Below are 18,609 nucleotides of genomic sequence, written 5' to 3'. Positions count from 1 at the left end.
ACTGGGAGCCAATGTAGGTCAGCGAGCACAGAGGTGATGGGTAAGCTTTTTATTCAAGGTGGGATGAAGTAGTTGTATGGTCAGGGGCAAGAAGGATTCTTTCTATATGGTAAGGAAACCGTTGTTGGTGGCTCATGAGTTCAGAGCCAAGCAAAATACTTCAGCGGCCATCAAGAGGGGGTGGGTGAGAACTTACGGTTGTTACCCCCAAATAAATCACATTGCAAAAGAGTGGGCAGGGGGGGCGCAGAATACAACTTCAACCACTTTGTAGGAGATTAGCAACCTTTTGGCAACAAGTACTGAGGCAGCAAAATCATTTTTAATGTTAAAAGTCAAAGATAAAGACCTTTCTTGTCAATACCAGCCAGTCCCTTCAACAGAGATAATGCCTAAAGGACAGCTCAGGAAGTAGTAGCAGCAGGTTTAAATGGGAGCAGGCTACCCTTGGTCTGCACCCAACATTATTGGAGGCAATATGGGCGCAGGCCCAAGTGATCTGTCTGGTGCCATTTCGTGTAATTTAAATTGCTGCGCCCTCTTGAGGTGCACTCATGCACGGACATCAGAAAAGCCAAAGTAGCTGCACTATTTCAGCACAGAGCCGAGGCAAAGGATTAGCATCTTCTTTTCGTCTGTGTTGTGCCCATAATTCAGGCATTATTTGGGAGCAGTGCAGAGGAAAATCTACCCCAACATTTCTGTATTATTGTAAGAGACTTGAGCACACAATCTAGGCTGACACTCCAGTGCAGTACTGAGGGAGAGCTGCACTGTCAGAGGTATAGTCTGTCAGATGAGATGTTAAACTGAGGCCCTGTCTGTGATGAGGACAATTTCTTATGAGGTGGAACATGATAGGTCATCAGGCAAGAGAATTCAGTCTATGCTGTGGGCACTCAGTAACCAGTTCAGAGGTCACAGGCAGGCACTTATTGCCAGGGAGTTGGGCCCAGGGGCTTTCAGGCCCAATAACTTTGTTTGGCTACTTGAAATGGCTAAAAATGGCAAAGCAGCCGACAACTCACTGGTGAGCCTTATTGCCTGGTGATAAGACTTCAGCAGAGATAAAGTACGCACCCAGAGGAAGAGGAAAAAATAGAACGCAAGCAAATCTGCATCACTGTCTACTGACTGCCTTAACCTCCCTTTTACACTCTGTACAGTGGTTCTGGGGGAGATGTGCTCAAATGGAAACCCACAACCTCTGCACACTGCTCTTTTGTTGTTGTTGCTGCTGTTATTAATTGAGACTGGAGACCTATAATTCACATGGCTAAAAAGGAGGGAATCCAGCTCTGCACATTTAGCTGTAACTGGAGACCTGAGGGCAGTTCATGAGACCATCTACCTTGTGCCCGTGAGTGACCTCTGGGCCTCACGATTTTCTGCTGCTTCCTGTCAGTGTAGACAGTGGGAAGAGGAGCCGGAAGTTGGCAGGTTGCATTTAAATGAGGTCCAGGAGTTAAGATAGCCCGGGCCTCACTTCTGGAGCAGCAGGTGAGTTCTCAACTCATCTCATTACTCACCACCCAAAACCCACTCAGAGTTAAAATCAGGGCCCATTTATCTGCCATCAATGGCAGTCCCCGAAGGCAAAACAAGTTTGAGAGCAGCACAGACCTGGGGAAAACACTGCCTGGTTGCTCTCTCAATAATGGACAAGAGACAAGAGGAAACAACTTCAAAATGGATGGGAGGTTTAGACATTGTGCTTTGTGATTCGATGCAAAAATAAATAAAAACTTTATTCATAAAATACAGGCGTGTTAGCAAAGTGATCAGGAAAATACTGTACCGAGTCTGCTAGGATTTGTTGTCGAAGGAGCAGCTGTTTCTGATGCTCTATCATCTGCCTCTGCATGGCCTGTTTCTTCTCCATCAATTGCTGCTTTAACACAGCCTGATGTGAGTTGTTAATGTAGCTGTTGCCAGGATTTGGGTTTGGACAGGTATTTGGAGTTTGGCTCGGGCCCGGACCTGGCCCCACCACAGAGTTCTGATCCTGAGAAAGGAAAGAAAAGACAAGTCATTTCTTGTCTGAACTTTATAAATTTCAGCTTTGTATAGGGAAAAATGTATCATAAGAAATATGGTATGAGATTCAGAAAAAAATCATTTATAGTTAATTCATAATTGTTTCACAAGATTTGATTAATTCTGTATACATCTTTGTAAGCTTTTTTTAAGTTTAATCTAAGCAATTGCAATTTGTAGAGAGACCAAGTGACCTTTTTAAAGGCTTACATCTGTAACCATCCATGATGACAGCTGAAATCCAGAAGTCACTGTGCGGTGGAATCTTACACACAAACCTGTGTCAAACAACTCAGTGGAAGCATGTATTTAAACTTAAATTATTATTGCAATAATCAGTTAGGATATTTCAGTTAGGCTCCCATCATTACTAGAAACAAAACCACTACAGTACAATAACAATGTTTGTCCTGTTATATGGAACAAAAAAGATTTAAGATAAGTTTCCATAGAATTACATAGGGCCCGACTTTCTGGATCATGCGGGAAATTTTCGGGTTCCGACCCGAAAAAAAATGGGTCAGCCAGCTGCACGCAATTTTCCCTCAATTGGCCAATTAAGTTCCAGCGTGTGGGCAGCCTTGCTAATTGTCCATTTCCAGTCAGAAAGCCCCACAGTATGATGTCATCATTCGTGGTGCTTTCAAGGTCCACAGCAAGCATTGCTGCCTCTGTTGGCTTCCAAACGAACCATACAGGATGGCAGAGGAGCCTGCAGCAGCTGTGGCCAGTGCCAGATCCCGAGCTGCCTCCAAATTCGACGAAGCTTCACTGCAGGCATTATTGGATGGGGTTAGGGCCCACAGGGAGGTCCTCTTCCCTAGGTCAGGCAGGAAGAGGCCTCCCACTGAGACCAAGGCTGCATGGATGCAGGTGTCAGCATATGTCAACTCGCTGGGAGTCACCAGAAGAACCTGGATACAGTGTCGGAAAGGATTCCATGACCTTCACCGTACAGGAAAAGTAAGAATGAAGTTTCCAACACCCTCAGCCTGATCCCCATTGCCTTTCCCCACCAGCACTCAGCTTTAGCACTCTCTTCCTCCACATCCCACTTCACAATCACATCCATGCACCCTTACCCATTTCATCTCTCTCTATGCTCACATTCACATAACTATTCCACCATGCAGCCCTCACACTCCCTCTCACTCTGATGCTTTGAACACAGCTGACAACATACAGGGAGGGCCCTTGGTCTTGCAGCCTCACACCATCTTTGTCTCCCTCTAAGTATCTATGTTATGCAATCTCTACACGCACTCCTTCCTTCTCACTCAAACTCCACTTGTCTCCCTCATTGCAGGAAAAGAGAACTCACAACAGAGAGCGAGCCAGGACTGGAGGAGGCCCACCCTCAGTAGCCCACCTGACCCCCTGGGAGGAAGGAGTGCTGGAAATTGTTGGGGCTGATGTGGCCGCGGAAGTTGGGGAAGGAGAGACGGGGGCAGTCCCGCAAGCTGGTGACAGAATAGTTTGCCATCTCTCTCATTGACATAGCATGAGTCGCTGTTATGATTCTGAAGCTACATCATTTGGACTTATGAACATCTGCCAACTCCAATGTGCATGTAACCTTGGCATCACATCTCTAACTCCTTCCTCTACTCCCCCACAGGACCATCCAGAGCCCCCGTCCCCACTGTGGAGGAGGAAGAGGCTGTGCAGCCAGACTCCTCAGAGGAAGCTCCAACCTCTGAGGGCGCAGCGTCAGCAGACGTAAGCGCACCCAGCACCAGCGCAGACACTCACACCTCGGGGGGACCTTCGGGACATAGAGTAGTGTTGTCACCTGGTGTTTCACAGCTCACAAGTGAGCCTCAGCAGATTCTGGAGACATGGACAGCAGTGGAGAGTCCTCGTCGGAGGGCGCAGGACTCTGCCAGCTCAGCTCAGCTGCGCTGCATGTCGACCCTTTGCCTCTGGGTCCATCCGCAAGAGAAGAGGTGATGGATCTCCATGCACAGATGCAGGAGTCTCTGGCAGGTTTTGTCTCCAGGGTCGCTGCGAGTGTGGAGCGAATGGAGGAGTCCATAGCGACCGTGAGCAGAGCCTTTGTGGAGTCATTGGCGCATGAACGCATCACCATGGAAAGGTTGGCAATTTCCATGGAGGAGATAAGTCGCCAGGGTATGGAAAACATGGTGAGTGCTCATAAGAGAATGACATCTCTTGAGGAGCGATGGCCATCTGTTGAACAGAGAAACCAGACCTTCATGGAAGTCCTTCTGAATAGGACTGCCAGTGCAGATACGGGTCCCCATGGCCCCCTAATGCACAGCAAGGTGCTCTCAAGCCACTTCCAAGCGCTGGCCCCTTCTGGCCTGTGCAGCTTCAGGTGAGTGAGCAGCAGCCTGGTGCTCCTGGTGCTCATCCTGCTGTTCCTGGTTCTGCTGCTGCTGCCTCTGCTGCTGGAGATCCTCTAATGGCAAGAAGGGAAGGAAAAAAAGGCGTCCCATGCTTCTGGTAGATGCCTCTGCTGAGGAAGCGCTGAGTGAGGGTGGCAAGAGGGGCTTCCCAGGAGCTCACATTGGAGAAGTGTGGAAGGCTCCAACCTTCCACAGCTGTGCCTAAGCCTTGAACAAGTAGCCCCAAGCCTGCAACAACAAGGTCCTTCAACATACAAATGCTCTCCGATTAAATCTCAGCTTTCCCAAATGACCTGCAGCTGAGAGCAAGCAAGCCGGGATGCTTCACGCCAGGTTTCATCAGCGGGGTTCCCCGCAGGCGTGTTTAGCGTGGTAAACCCTTGAAAATAGCAAGGGCCCCTTAAAATGGCATTAAACATGCCAATAATTGCTGATTAGGGTCCTGACTGCCAGTCCCGCCAGCGGCGGGCGGGACTGATTCGGGTCGGGGAGAAACGGCAGTCCGAAAATCGGACGGGGCGGGGAATCAGGCGGGGGGGGGGGTCGCGACCCCGTTTTTGCGATTTTCCCCGCCCACACGCCCGAAAACCCGCCCGACGGCTGGGGGAAAATCGGGGCCATAGAGTCTACAGCACAGAAACAGACTATTCGGCCCAATTGGTCCATGCTGGAGTTTGTGCTCCACATGAGCCTCCTCCAACTTCTCTTCATCTCACCCTATCAGCATATCCTTCTATTCCTTTCTCTCTTATATACTTACCTAGCTTCCCCTTAAATGCATCTATGTTGATCGCCTCAACTACTCCATGTGGTAGTGCGTTCCACATTCTAACCACTCTCTGGGAAAAGAGGTCTCTCCTGAATTCCCTATTAGATTTATTAGTGGCTATCTTATATTTATGTCCCCTAGTTTTGGACTTTATTAGTGGCTATCTTATATTTATGTCCCCTAGTTTTGGACTCCTCACTAGTGGAAATATCTACCTTATCAAACCCCTTCATAATTTTAAAGACCTCTATTCTAGAGAAAAGAAACCTAGTCTATTCAGCCTTTTCTGATAAGTTGTAAGGATCGCAAAATTACACAATTTTCCCCCAATGTAAGAAAAGAGATATTGGACTGTTTGAAGGAAATATTGGGCCAAAGGGATTTAAAAATCAAAACCCCAGGAAGATTTGGCTGGTTTAAAAGGCATGTTCAGACCTGCAAAAAACGGTGACAAAGGAAGGTGGGATGGGTCCCCGAGTTTGGATATTGGGCCGTCTGGGAATGTTCTGGGCCACCCCAACCTTTACATAAAGACAATAAAGCCTGTTCCCACCGAAACTCACAGAGCCAAAGTACATGAATAAAACAGTACATGCCCACAGCAACACAAAAGAAAGAACATGGCCCAACAGGAAACAACAATCAAACAGCAGTCCAAAACCAATCACAGAGATTTCCAAAACGTTTTACATTTTTAAACTGGTTTCAAGGCAATCCCGAAACCAGTCAATGGCCAATTAAAAATCGATGGACCATCCCCGAAGCTCGTTAAAGTTTAAAAACATATTAAAAATAACGAGCCCGCCAAAACTTAAAGAAACCAGAGATTTGGCGGTCAGATAAGCCAGGCCTCAAACCAGTATAATTGAGGCCCACTTGTTCAGTTCAGCCAGCGAGAGCACAGTACAGTTCATCGGATCATCAGCAGAATCGGAGACTTGAAGTAAAGAAGAAGAAAGGAGATCGCGGCAACCGAAGGCCTCAAGAAACCAACAACTACCAATATTACCACCAACCAGGTAATACTGAGTCACCGCGACCAACCACCGAAAATTAGAAAATGAAAGACTTGTTTCCACTCTACAGGCTAGTCTGACTTACCCCTGGGTAAGATTTTGACACTAAAGACCCTAAAATTTAGCCTAACCAAAGAAAATTGGGTACTTACCCAATACATCCAAACTACGCAGCTAACCGCATCAGCGGACAAACCCAAACTGAAGACCCAACGCAGGTGCAGTCTTCTACCACGTCCAGGGTACGGCAGGCCCCAACCGCCACAACTAAGGAGAACCCCAAAATCGCGAACCTCTACAATCTGTCAAGAAAGTCGTTTGGTGAGCATTTCCTGGTCCTCTGGATTTCAACCTAGTTAGGATAGTGGGGTTGGGAGGGTAAGGGATTTTGTCTATTGTAATTCTCCCTCGTATATTCCAAGTGTTTCCCACCCTTTTAGAGCATAAGTTTTATTGTACTGTATATTTTCCTGTCTCAAAATAAAAAGATCTCAGTTCTTTTGACCAACCCAGGTGTCTGTTGCACTTTCATTACAACCCCCAAATTAAGTCCAAAGTCTAGAACAAAAGGGAGTGGGAGCGATTCGAACCGCTCAAAGGAGTCAGAGGTGAAGCTGACCAGACCCACACCACCACCCCTTACAAAGTATATCCTCTCAGTTCTGGTATCATCCTTGTGAATCTTTTTTTTAACCTTCTCAAGTGCCTCAAAATCCCTTTTATAATGTGGAGTTCAGAAATGTACTCTAAATGTGGTCTAACCAAGGTTCTATACTAGTTTAACATAACTTCTCTGCTTTTCAATTCTATCTCTAGAAATGAACCCCAGCGCTTGGTTTGCTTTTTTACGGTCTTATTAACATAGAAACATAGAAGATAGGAGCAGGAGTAGGCCATTCGGCCCCTCGAGCCTGCTCCGCCATTCAATGCGATCATGGCTGATCATCCAAATTCAGTACCCGGTCCCTGCTTTCTCCCCATACCCCTTGATCCCTTTAGCCTTAAGAAATATATCCAACTCCTTCTTGAATATATTTAATGAATTGGCCTCTACTGCCTTCTGTGGTAGAGAATTCCACAGGTTCACCACTCTCTGGGTGAAGAAATTCCTCCTCATTTCTGTCCTAAATGGCCTACCCCTTATCCTTAGACTGTGACCCCTGGTTCTGGACTCCCCAACCATCGGGAACATCCTTCCTGCAACTAGTCTGTCCAGTCCTGTCAGAATTTTATAAGTTTCAATGAGATCCCCTCTCATTCTTCTAAACTCCAGCGAGTACAAGCCCAATCGACCCAATCTCTCCTCATACGTCATTCCTGCCATCCCAGGTATCAGCCTGGTGAATCTTCGCTGAACTCCTTCCATGGCAAGAACATCCTTCCTCAGATAAGGCGACCAAAACTGCACACAATACTCAAGATGTGGTCTCACCAAGGCCCTGTACAACTGCAGCAAGACATCCTTGTTCCTGTACTCAAACCCTCTCGCTACGAAGGCCAACATACCATTTGCCTTCTTAACCGCCTGCTGCACCTGCATGCTTACCTTCAGCGACTGGTGCACAAGGACACCCAGGTCTCGTTGCACTTCCCCTTCTCCCAATCTATTGCCATTCAGATAATAATCTGCCTTCCTGTTTTTGCCACCAAAGTGGATAACCTCACATTTATCCACATTATATTGCATCTGCCATGCTTCTGCCCAATCACCCAACCTGTCCAAATCATCCTGGAGTTTCTCGGCATCCTCCTCACAGCACACACGCCCACCCAGCTTTGTGTCGTCTGCAAATTTGGAGATATTACATCTAGTTCCCTTGTCTAGATCATTAATATATACTGTGAATAGCTGGGGTCCAAGGACCGATCCCTGCGGTACCCCACTAGTCACTGCCTGCCACTCGGAAAAAGACCCGTTTATTCCAACTCTTTGCTTCCTGTCTGCCAACCAGTTCTCTATCCAAATCAATACCTTGCCCCCAATCCCATGTGCCTTAACTTTACACGCTAATCTCTTATGCGGGACCTTATCGAAAGCCTTCTGAAAGTCCAAATACACCACATCCACTCGTTCTCCCTTATCTATTTTACTAGTTACATCCTCAAAAAATTCCAGTAGATCAGTCAAGCACGATTTACTTTTTGTAAATCCATGTTGACTTTGTCCGATCCTGTCACTGTTTTCCAAGTGCTCTGCTATTACATCTTTTATAATGGACTCTAGCATTTTCCCCACTACCGATGTCAGGCTTACCGGTCTGTAATTCCCCGTTTTCTCTCTACCACCTTTTTTGAATAGTGGGGTAACATTAGCTACCCTCCAATCCATGGGTACTGTTCCAGATTCCATTGAATGTTGGAAGATGATCAGCAATGCATCTACTATTTCTAGGGCCACTTCCTTAAGTACCCTAGGATGTAGATTATCAGGTTCTGGGGATTTATCGGCCTTCAATCCCATCAATTTCCCTAACACCATTTCCCTACAAATACTGATTTCTTTCAGTTCCTCCCTTTCATCAGACCCTAAGTTCCCCGACATCTCTGGGAGGTTATTTGTGTCCTCCTTTGTGAAGACAGAACCAAAATATGAATTTAATTGGTCTGCCATTTCTTTGTTCCCCATTATAAATTCCCCTGATTCTGACTGCAAGGGACCTACGCTTGACTTCACCAATCTTTTCCTCTTCACATATCTATAAAAGCTTTTACAGTCAGTTTTTATGTTCCCTGCAAGCTTACTCTCATATTCTATTTTCCCCTTCTTAATTAATCCCTTTGTCCTCCTTTGTTGAATCCTAAACTGCTCCCAATCCTCAGGTTTACTGCTTTTTCTGGCCAATTTATATGTCCTCTCCTTGGATCTTATGCTATCCCTAATTTCCCTTGTTAGCCACGGTTGAGTCACCTTTTTTGTTTTATTTTTATGCCAAACTGGGATGAACAAATTCTGTAGTTCATCCATGCGGTCTTTGAATGTTTGCCATTGCCTATCCACCATCAACCCTTTGAGTGACATTCCCCAATCAATCCTACCCAACTCGCGCCTCAGACCATCGTAGTTTCCTTTATTTAAATTCAGGACCCTAGTCTCTGAGTCAACCAGTTCATTCTCCATCTTAATGAAGAATTCTATCATATTATGATCGCTCCGACCCAAGGGGCCTCGTACAACAAGATTGCTAATTAATCCTCTCTCGTTACATAATACCCAGTCTAAGATGGCCTGATCTCTGGTTGGTTCCTCGACATATTGGTCCAGGAAACCATCCCGTAAACACTCCAGGAATTCCTCCGCCACAGTATTAATCTGCATTGCTACTTTTAGTGATTTGTGTATCTGTACTCCGAGATCCCCTTACTCCTCGACTCCATTTGGACTCATTATCCAAGGAGTATGCGGCCTCCTTATTCTTCCTACCAAAATGTAACACCTCACACTTAGCTATATTGAAATTCATTTGCCAATTACTCGCCAAATTCTGCAAGTTTATTAATAGCGTCCTGTATTTTGCTGCAGTCGCGTTCAGCACCCTCCACTTTGGTGTCATCCACAAATTTTGAAATTGTAGTTTCAAATCATCATCAACAACTGAACAATGAGTGACCACAATGAGCAAATGATCAGGCTCTTATCAGAATCTAGACCATCAGTGCACATTTGCTTTGATGCAACAGATATGCTCCCATATAGATAGAATTCCAACTTAAACAGAAAGCTCTCATTTAGGCCTTTAATATCAGACTGTTGCCAACCAAACCCAAACAAACAAAATATACTGGTCTTGTAAAATAAAGAAAAGATGCACAGCATTACAGATTGGTAGGAAGCAGAGTCACATCCCATCATTTTCCATGCGTCAAGATCCAATTCTTTGGCTGAATTATCTTGGGAGGTGCCAGGCAGATATTGAGTCAATCAGGATAATTCTTGTACATCCAGAGACCTCAACATTTGAAAATTCCTCATAATCACATAAGCAGCAAGAAGCTCTACAAATAGACGTACAAAGCTGCAAGTTCTTTGAACATTAGGCCCCACATGTTTTGATAGCACTCTAGCTGACATCGTACATGAGTATTTTACAATCCTATATATGCGGGCAGTGCTTTCAGTCCAATCTAGTATGAGGATATGGAGCCCCTGAAAGGGCCTCCACTCAATTTTTCAGTATACATGTGTGGATAGAAAATAATGGCTACCCGGGAATGACAACAAGTAATCTAAATGCAGGTTAAGGTGAGGTCATAAACCACAGGAACAGTTTATAATTATCATCTAAACTCCCAAAATGGGATTACTGCCAGAAATCATTCCCAAGAATAAATTTTTATATATTTACTAGCTGGAGTGCCCGGCGGTGCCGAGGGTTTTTTGAGGGCATGTTGTTATGAAAAAAGTAGAAATAATTTTAATATATATAAATGAGTTTGTCTGTCTGTCTGTCTGTGTGGGAAGGAGAGAGAGAGAGAGGGAAAGAGAGAGAGACTGGGGTGGGGGGGAGAGAGGCCCGGGGATCGAGAGAGAGACTGGGGGGAGAAGAGAGAGACCGGGGGGAGAAGAGAGAGACGGGGGGGGGGGGGAGAAGAGAAAGACGGGGGGGGGGGGGAGAAGAGAGAGACGGGGGGGGGGAAAAGAGAGAGACGGGGGGGAGAAGAGAGAGACGGGGGGAGAAGAGAGAGACGGGGGGGAGGAGAGAGACGGGGGGAGAAGAGAGAGACGGGGGGGAGAATAGAGAGACGGGGGGGGAGGAGAGAGACGGGGGAGAAGAGAGAGACGGGGGGGGAGAAGAGAGAGACGGGGGGGAGAAGAGAGAGACGGGGGGGAGAAGAGAGAGATGGGGGGGAGAAGAGAGAGACGGGGGGGAGAAGAGAGAGACGGGGGGGAGAAGAGAGAGACGGGGGGAGAAGAGAGAGACGGGGGGAGAAGAGAGAGACGGGGGGAGAAGAGAGAGACGGGGGGAGAAGAGAGAGACGGGGGGGGAGAAGAGAGAGACGGGGGGAGAAGAGAGAGACGGGGGGGAGAAGAGAGAGACGGGGGGAGAAGAGAGAGACGGGGGGAGAAGAGAGAGACGGGGGGGAGAAGAGAGAGACGGGGGGAGAAGAGAGAGACGGGGGGGAGAAGAGAGAGACGGGGGGGAGAAGAGAGAGACGGGGGGGAGAAGAGAGAGACGGGGGGGAGAAGAGAGAGACGGGGGGAGAAGAGAGAGACGGGGGGAGAAGAGAGAGACGGGGGGAGAAGAGAGAGACGGGGGGGAGAAGAGAGAGACGGGGGGAGAAGAGAGAGACGGGGGGGAGAAGAGAGAGACGGGGGGAGAAGAGAGAGACGGGGGGAGAAGAGAGAGACGGGGGGGAAGAGAGAGACAGGGGAGAAGAGAGAGTGACTGGGGGGGGAGAGCGCGACTGGGGGGGAGAGAGCGACTGGGGGGGAGCGAGCGACTGGGGGGGAGCGAGCGACTGGGGGGGAGAGAGCGACTGGGGGGGAGAGAGAGAGAGGGAGAGAGCGATGGGGGGAGAGAGAGAGAGACTGGGGGGGAGAGAGAGACTGGGGGGAGAGAGAGAGAGACTGGGGGGGAGAGAGAGAGAGAGACTGGGGGGAAGAGAGAGAGACTGGGGGGAAGAGAGAGAGAGAGAGAGAGACGGGGGAGAGAGAGACTGGGGGGAGAAGTGAGAGAGAGAGAGACTGGGGGGAGAAGAGAGAGAGACTGGGGGGAGAAGAGAGAGAGAGAAAGAGAGACTGGGGGGAGAAGAGAGAGAGAGAGACTGGAGGGAGAAGAGAGAGAGAGAGAGACTGGAGGGAGAAGAGAGAGAGACTGGAGGGAGAAGAGAGAGAGAGAGACTGGGGGGGGAGAGAGAGAGACTCGGGGGGGGGGGCAGGCCTGGCGCGACTCACCTGGGTACCAGAACGGAGTCAGTCCGACACCGGGAGGCTGGGTGCCCATCGCTCCGAAGCGAGCCCGGGGATCCTCTCTATCTCTGTATCTATCTCTCTCTCTCTTTGTATTTCTGTCTCTCTCTGATGTCTGTCTGTTGACTCTTCCCCTCTGCTGCTGTCAGTTTTTCTGCCATTATCTCTCTCCCTTCCTGCTGCTGCCGCTCCCCGGCTGTCGGCTGCGCTGTATTTATTTTCTCTGGTTATTTAGCCGGTGCCGGGTTCGCCGGCCGCTGAGGCGCTGTATCGGGTCGCGTCGCGTCGGGCTGACTCTGCCTGGACAGCGCACACCAAGCCCACAACTGGGGGCCGCGCCCCTGATCAGGGGCCTGTCGGGCCAGCCGGCCGGCTGGTTGACTGTCTGAAAAGACGGGCACTCGGTGCCCTCGCCGGGCCCTGCTTCCCCCTCACTCACTCAGCAAACGGCAGACGAGCGCCTTTCGCTGTGGACTCCAGGTGTCCGATTTCGGTCGGGGACGGCTCGTTGGAAAGCCCTGGTTTTCCCGGTCCCGCATGCACGGCAAGAGAGGGGGAAGGAGAGAGAGGGAAGGAGAGAGAGAGAGAGGGAAGAAGAGAGGGAAGAGGAGAGAGAGAGAGGAAAGGGGATGCAGAAAAATCAAGATGGCCGAATTAACGGCAGTTTGAAAGATTAAGCCCCGCCCACAAACACCATATGAAACGCCCCCCGTGACGCAGCGCGCTCCCCCCGTAGGATTGGTCAACCTTCACGTCACTCAATGCTAATGAGCGGATTCCCCCGTATGATTGGTCAACCATCACGTCACTCAACGCTAATTCCCCCGTAGGATTGGTCAACCGCTAATGAGTGGGCTAATGAGCGGAATTTTGAACTTTTTTGTCTAATGTCCAAACAATTTTTGTCTGACCAAAAAGTAAATACGCCTATGACGCTCCCCTAATCATAAGCTTTCTTTTGATATAACATATGTGTTGGTACGCTCTATAACTTTTGAGTGATGCCCGGACATACACACAGACAGAACGATCCTTTTATACATAGATAGATAGATAGATAGCTAGATAGATAGACTAGCTGAAGTGCCCGGCGGTGCCGAGGGTTTTTTGAGGGCATGTTGTTGTTGGAAGAGAGTGAGAGAGCGACTGGGGGGGAAGAGAGAGAGCGACTGGGCGGAAGAGAGAGAGCGACTGGGGGGAAGAGAGCGACTGGGGGGAAGAGAGAGAGCGAGAGGAGAGAGAGAGAGAGGGAAGGAGAGACAGAGAGCGAAGGAGAGAGAGAGAGGGAAGGAGAGAGAGAGGGAATGAGGGAGAGAGAGAGAGAGAGGGAATGAGAGAGAGAGGGAAGGAGAGAAAGGGGAAGGGGGGGTGGGGGGGAAGGGGAGGGAAGGGGGGGTGGTGGGGAGGTGGGAGGGAAGGGAGGGGTGGTGGGGGAAAGGGAAGGGGAAAGGGGGTGGGGGAGGAAGGGGGGTGGGAAGGGGGTGGGGGAGGAAAGGGGGTGTGGGGGAAGGGGGGAAAGTGAGGGGGGAGGAGGGGGTAAGGGGGGAGAAGGAGGGGGGCGGAGGGGGGGAAGGGAAGGAAGGGGAAAGGGGGTGGGGGAGGAAGGGGGGTGGGAAGGGGGTGGGGGAGGAAAGGGGGTGTGGGGGAAGGGGGGAAAGTGAGGGGGGAGGAGGGAGAAGGAGGGGGCGGAGGGGGGGAAGGGGGGGTGGGAGGGGGGGAAGGGAAGGGGGAGGGGGGAGAGGGAGGGGGAAGGGAAAGGGGGTGTGAGGGGGAGGAGGGAGGGGGGAAAGGGGGTGTGAGGGGGAAAGGGTGGGGAGGGGGGAAGGGGGGTGGGAGGGTGTGGGGGTAGGAGGGGAAGGGAGGGGGAGAGGGAGTGGGGGAGCTAGCAGACCCTTTCCCCTCTGCCAGTGTTGAGAGTTGCGCTGTCGGCGGTTGTAAAAGGCTAGGCCCCGGGGCCTCGGGCACCCGCACTGACATGGCTCAGCCGAGCCCAGCGCCCCGGGCAGCCCGAGCTCCGCAGCCACCGTTCGACCGCAGGCCACAAAGCACCCGAGCCCAGCGCCGGTGATGGCTCCGTACCGCCCCGCCAGCCTTTACAAATATGGCGGCGGTGGCTACGCTCGGCTCATTCCTGCCCAGCCAGCCTTTACAAAGATGGCGGCGACCGCGGGCCGCATGTTGAGCGGGACGGGAGGTGCCTAGCTCGGGCCTGGCTGGGAAGGAGACGCCGAGGCTTCGAGGCCTGCAGTCGGGGTAAACCTGGAAGGTTGCGGCGCCCGGCGGAGGTAGCGAGTCAACAGGAAAAAAAGAGGGTGAAAGGTAGGAAAATTAATCAGCTTAGAAAAAATATTTACAAATTAATTTACTTTTTTTAAAAACAATTTATTTGTGATTTAAAAGCAACTTTTTTTTTGCTGGAAATCTATATTTGAAAATAAACACGCAGAAAGTGGGAAAAATAAATGAAGAGTTAGGAATCAAGATGGCGGCCGCTCACCTCAGCTCAGAAGGATTAGGCCCGCCCACACACACAATGAAACGCCCCCCCGTGACGCACCGATTGGTCAACCATCAGGTCACTCAACTGTAGGATTGGTCAATCATCACGTCACTCAACTCTAGGATGGCCCGCTTGCACACGCAATTAACCCGCCCCCGTGACGCAGCGATTGGTCAACCGTCACATCGCTCGACTGTACGATTGGTCAACCTTCACGTCACGCAATGCTAATGAGCGGATAATGAGCGGAATTTTGAACGTTTTTTGTGTACCGTCTGAACAATTTTTGTCTGACCAAAAAGTAAATATGCTTATGACCATTCCAGAATCATAAGCTTTCTTTTGATATAACACATGTGTAGGGACGCTCTATAACTTTTGAGTGTATAGAGGACAGACATACAGACAGATAGACTGAAAGACAGACAGACAGAAGAGCTCTCTTCTTATTTATATATATATATAGATATATACTGTGCAATTATTCTGTTTTACTCTATTTTTGTGGGTGGCAGTTTTCATGGCACATCTCAATGATCTGGATGCTCAGCAGAGGTGGCGCATGATCACATCCTCAATGAGGGTTAATAATTCTGATTATAGGTACTGCAAATTTACCAAGTGATAGTCTGTATTATAAAACAACACAGTGAGTATAATACTTAATGCTAATAGAGTAGTGCTGTTGCCCGTGGATAAAAATTAAGAAAGGAATAAATGAACATGTAAACAAATCTGTGCTCCTCACACAACCTACTTACATAAAATTAATTATTATATGCTCCTCACTCATCTGTAAAAAAAACATTGGTCTCGAACAATCTTGCGGCATCCAGGACGGCTGCCTAAAACAGGAGTTAGGCTCCTCATTAGCATATTCAAGGGGCCCAATGCCTGTTTTAGGACCCTTTTGAGAAATTGAGCTTCCCTGAATGGAGCAGGTGCTGGGATTTTCCTGGCATTGGAACTGCCACCAATCGAAAAGGTAAGTTTTAATTTTTTTAATTTATAGAATCATCGTTAGGCTGTGGCCTAACTAGTGTTTTACACAGTTGTAGCATAACCTCCCTACTCTTATATTCTATGCCTCGGCCAATAAAGGAAAGTATCCCGTATACTTTCTTAAACACTTTATCTAGCGCTGCTACCTTCAGGGATCTGTGGACATGCACTCCAAGGTCCCTCTGTTCCTCTACACTTCTCAGTATCCTACTATTTATTGCGTATTCCCTTGCCTTGTTAGCTCTCCCCAAATATATTACCTCACACTTCTCTGGATTGAATTCCATTTGCCACTTTTCTGCCCACCTGACCAGTCCATTGATATCTTCCTGCAGTCTACAGCTTTCTTCTTCACTATCAACCACACAGTCAATTTATGTGCAGCCGGGGGTACTCCTCTTTGCAGCTCCTGGCAGCATTTGGAGTGGGGGTTGGTGGGAGATGAGGGGAAAATGTGACCTCAGCGACTCCCTTCTCATCCTCTGCACCAATCATTTATGATTTCCCCATACCCTCGCTCCCATCGTGCCCCTATCCCTTCAATTTCCCATCACCCATTCCCCTTCTTACCTCTTCCACAGCCCCATTACTACCCCTACTTCTTCCCATTTGACCTACCTGCTCAACCTCTTCATCTACCTTCTTCCACTGTCACTCACCTCATCCTTAACCCTCTATCCACTTGCCCCACTCCCACGAACTTCCTCCAGGCAGATGGCAAGAGGCCCTCTCACCCTCAACCAGTTTCTTTCCTCCACCCCACCCTGCCCCCCCATTTTACGTTACTTCAACTTTAAATAAAATCAAATCAGAATGAGGAAAGAAAATGCCAGCATGCCTTTCTCTCTATTTGAGCCTTTCTCTTTCTTTCTCCCTCTGACTCATGGGTGTTAGAAATTAGAATCTCTGGGCCCGATATTTACGGGGAGGCAAGGTGGAGCGCAGTAGCGGGATGGAAACACGGAAATCACGGGGACACGGAGGTCCTACAATATTAAGCCCTGGTATTATTCTGGTGAATCTTTGCTGCACCCCATCCAAAGCCAATGGGGTAGATTTTGCCGAACCTGTCGGGAAGAAGGCGAGACTTCCCCTTTCGGGTTTTTGACCCGCCTACTTCGACGTCCGGCCAATCCGCGCAATTTTCCCTTGATTGACCTTGTTGAGCCCGGCCAATTAAGGGCCACCCGGCAACAGGTGATGTCACAGACTGAAATTTCATCTGTCAAGAGTCCTTGACAGATGAAATATCAGCGTTTGACAGCTGTTTGAAGCTGTGAAACACTGGCAGTCTGAGTTCTGACATGAGTCATTCTGCACAGACTCAGTTAGAACTCACACCGGCACTCAAAGCTGAAGGCTGTCACTTTTGACAGATCGCAGCCGTTCAGCTTTAAGTTCCGGCTGAGTGATACGCTCCTGACGGCTACAGGAAGAAAGCCTGTTAAGGTAAGTACAGGTAAGTAAAAGTTCTTTACACACTTTAGACACACCAAACACACTTACCTTTGCACTCATACACCCATCACTCGCCTGAGCGCCGACATCGCGACCCCTCCAACTCCTTCAATCCGACGGCCCGCCTGCTCTACCTGGCATGGTTTGGAGCCGTCGGGAAACCCACACGAAACCCCTCAAAATAGGGATTAGGCTAAAAACTGCCTGTTAACTACCTGTTAACAGGCAGTTCATTGGCACTAATCCCTTCCCGCCTGGTTTCGCCGGGTCCCAGTGCGGGGCGGGTACCCGCCGCCCCTGAAACTTACGCGGGGCGGGGTTTTGGGCGGGATGGTGTCGGGATCCCCAAATTCAGGGTTGCCCCCCCCCCCCCCACACGCCTGAAACCCTGCCTGACGGCTCCCTGAAAATCTAGCCCTATATATCTTTCCTGAGGTTTATGCCCAAAACCGATCACAGTCTCCAGATGGGGTCTGACCAAGGCTTGTACAACTGAAGCATCACTTCCTCCCCTTTGCACTGTATTCCAAATCCCTTAACACAAAGGATAACATTCTATTAGCCTTTTTGATTACTTATTGTACCTGTTCACTAGTATTTAGTGATTTGTGTACATGGACACCTAAACCCACAGTTCCTTGTCTCTCACCATTAAGAAAATATTCCGATTTGTCTTTCTTGGATCTTAAGTGGATGACTTCCCCGCATTGAAATCCATCTGCCTGCTCACTTAGTCTGTCTGTATCCCTTTGTAACTTCCTGCTCCAATCTACACAACTTACTGTGCGTACTAATTTAGTGTCATCTGAAAACTTGGATGTACAACTGTCTATTCCTTCATCCAAGGCATTAATATATGGTGAAAAGTCCCAATTCAGATCCCTGGGGAAAACCACCTGTCACATCCCGCCAATCACAGTTCCTTTCCTTTTTCCCTACTTTCAGTCTCCTACCTCGCAAACAATTACCAACCATGTCACATGGTTATCTCCAATTCCTTGCGCTTTCATCTTTGCTAATAACCTCTTATGCGGTAGTGATCAAATAAATGCCTTCTGGAAGTCCATTCGACAACATCCATAGACAATCCCCTATCCACTATAACTGGATAGCGGTGAAGTGTTTTCTTTGACTGGTTGCTGGGAAATCTGAGTTAGTTCATATAAATTGACAGTAGTAAAGTGTTTTCTGATTGTTACTTGAGAAATTTGAGTCAATCGGAAAAGCATGACAGATTGTTTTGTGCTGGACACATTTAAAGTGTGATGCATAATATATGCAAAACTTTTAATCCAAAGTTTATCCAATAGATGCTCCAAGGGTCATTTTACAACTTTGCACTCCTGACATGGAGCTTTACCCAGAGCAAGATTTTAAAGCTAAAGTACAAAAAACTCTGCAGAGTCCGCTGGCCTCCTTGCCCGAACTCCCAATATGTGCTTCCAATTGTGAAGCTCTACGCCAGGACTGCTATCCTAAGATTTACCCGCCAATGCACACAATGTTCTACCTCCTGTATCTGTCTTCAAGTTCAATATTGCAGTTATTTT

At 48.7% G+C, this 18,609-nt stretch overlaps 1 protein-coding gene across 1 annotated transcript in view; it reads right to left on the bottom strand.

Moving 5' to 3' along the window:
* Positions 1-18,609, bottom strand: part of maml2 (mastermind like transcriptional coactivator 2) — a 517,584-nt gene that overhangs the window by 20,934 nt on the left and 478,041 nt on the right. The window contains exon 3 of the mRNA XM_085998741.1: positions 1,799-2,005. Within this exon, the coding sequence (XP_085854867.1) occupies positions 1,799-2,005 (207 nt within the window). The remainder of the gene's footprint in view (positions 1-1,798; positions 2,006-18,609) is intronic.

The sequence above is a fragment of the Somniosus microcephalus genome, chromosome 10, assembly GCF_052327205.1.
Source record: "Somniosus microcephalus isolate GS21.2 chromosome 10, FLI_Smic_1.0, whole genome shotgun sequence".
NCBI classification, from domain to species: Eukaryota; Metazoa; Chordata; class Chondrichthyes; order Squaliformes; family Somniosidae; genus Somniosus; species Somniosus microcephalus.
This window is presented reverse-complemented; position numbering and strand designations above follow the sequence as displayed.